The sequence below is a fragment of the Cariama cristata genome, unplaced genomic scaffold (genome assembly GCF_000690535.1).
Source record: "Cariama cristata isolate BGI_N322 unplaced genomic scaffold, ASM69053v1 scaffold28959, whole genome shotgun sequence".
NCBI classification, from domain to species: Eukaryota; Metazoa; Chordata; class Aves; order Cariamiformes; family Cariamidae; genus Cariama; species Cariama cristata.
In genome coordinates, this window is record NW_009636740.1 from 2,673 (window position 1) to 4,432 (window position 1,760).

General features: G+C 65.0%; 1 protein-coding gene across 1 annotated transcript in view; it reads right to left on the reverse strand.

Moving 5' to 3' along the window:
- Positions 1–39, reverse strand: part of LOC104167709 (alkaline phosphatase, placental-like) — a gene marked incomplete at its 3' end in the record, with an annotated part of 2,261 nt that extends 2,222 nt beyond the window's left edge. Inside the window, 1 exon segment of the mRNA XM_009708037.1 lies at positions 34–39. Coding sequence (XP_009706339.1) covers positions 34–39 — 6 coding nt within the window.
- Between the last annotated feature and the right edge of the window lie 1,721 nt (positions 40–1,760).

Here is a 1,760-nt window from a genome sequence, read left to right on the forward strand (position 1 = left end):
CCAGAGTCAGAGTCCCCCGCACCCCTGGCGCACCGACATCCCTGGGTCCCCCGTGTCCCAGGGGTATGCCCTCCCTGGGCATCCCCATGCTGGGGCCTCCTCTAACATGGACCCAGTGGCTCAGGGTGATGTTTGGGGTGGGGGGAGACCATGTGGGTTTGCACCCACTGCCTGGCCCAGGGGTCCCGGGGCAGGGAAGGAGGTGGGGTGGGCAGCAAAACCGGACATGATGGGGAGTTATCTGGTGGGTGGGAAGGGGCCAAATCTGCGGCGAGGGGTGAGTGGAGGCTACAGACACTTCCCTCAGACCCCTCCAGCCCAGAAACAAGCAGGAACCTGACCCCACAGGGGAAAACTGGCTCAAGGACCCCAGAAAAGCAGGGGTAAGCCCCATGAACCTTTGCAGAGCTGGTCAGCCCTTGCTCCCCTCCCCAGACCCTCCCTGTGGCCAGCCAGGCTGGTGCCCTGCCAGGTGCCCCACTTCCCCGGGCACCCGCTGCAGCCAGCCGGGCACCCGTCCCCATCTGTGTCCCCACCTGGGATGTCAGCAGCGCTGAGCCCTGCCCAGAGGCCCAGGCAGAGGGTGAGAGGTGCCAGGACCCGCATGGTGAGATCCGGTAGCCCAACGCCGCTGGCAGTGTCTGCAACTCTAGCAGACCTGGGGAGGGACTTTGGACCAGGATCACCCCGTGCGGGGTGTGTGGAGGGGTTTGGCACATCTCCGATAGCCTGGAGTCCTGCCGGGCAGCCGGCACAAAGGCCATGGGGCTGGGCTGCTGCTGGCACCTCCTTGGCACAGAACCTTATTGCTGCTGGGGGATGGACGGCCTTGGGGCACAAAGAGATGCAGGAGGCAAGAGGATGGGCAGTGCCTGGCAGGCATCATTGCCTGCACCGGCTACAATGCTGGGGTGGCCCTGGCCCGGGGTGCCACAGGCAGCGCTGAGCATCGGACCTGAGGCAATCGGGTATCGGGAGCACCTGGGGTCACTTGTGCACCGAGCAGCCCTGCTCTCTACCCAGCACTTTCTTGAGCAGTAAATCTATGGATGTGGACTAAAACGCTGCTCCTTGCCTAGCCCTTGCTGGAAAGGTACCAACCCCTGTGCACTGTGTCCAGCCTGGCAATGCTCGGGCGGGAGACATGGCCTCCTTTCACCCTCATTTCTTCACCCCAATGCCTCCAGTGCTGGTCCCAGGGGGGGAACTAGGAGCTACGACCACCCGGGGAAACTGAGGCACAAGGCAGCATCTCAGGAGGTGACCGCTGTTGCAAACTCTTGCATGGCAGATAGAGATGAGCAACCTGTGTTTTATTGCACGCCTTGATCCTGGCCACACTGGGGACCCGGCCGCCAAGACCCTTGATGGGGCAGCTGGGGATGGCTTGGGATGGGGAGGGGGGCAGGCAGCCCAGACCGAAGTGGGGCTCGGCCGGGGGCTCTTAGCCCCCCACCACATAGGCAGCCATGCAGAGGGCCAGGAGGGAGAGCAGGGGTTGTGGAGAGTGCTGGGTGCCATGGGAGGCCCTGCGGGCTGCCCGGCACCCAGGCTCGGCGGCGTAGGGCTCAAGGCAGGCGGCGTAGGCCATGGCGTGGGCGATGTAGTGCTGCTCCTGCACCCCATGGAAGGGAGAGTGCTGGGTGCCATGGGAGGCCCTGCGGGCTGCCCGGCACCCAGGCTCGGCGGCGTAGGGCTCAAGGCAGGCGGCGTAGGCCATGGCGTGGGCGATGTAGTGCTGCTCCTGCACCCCATGGAAG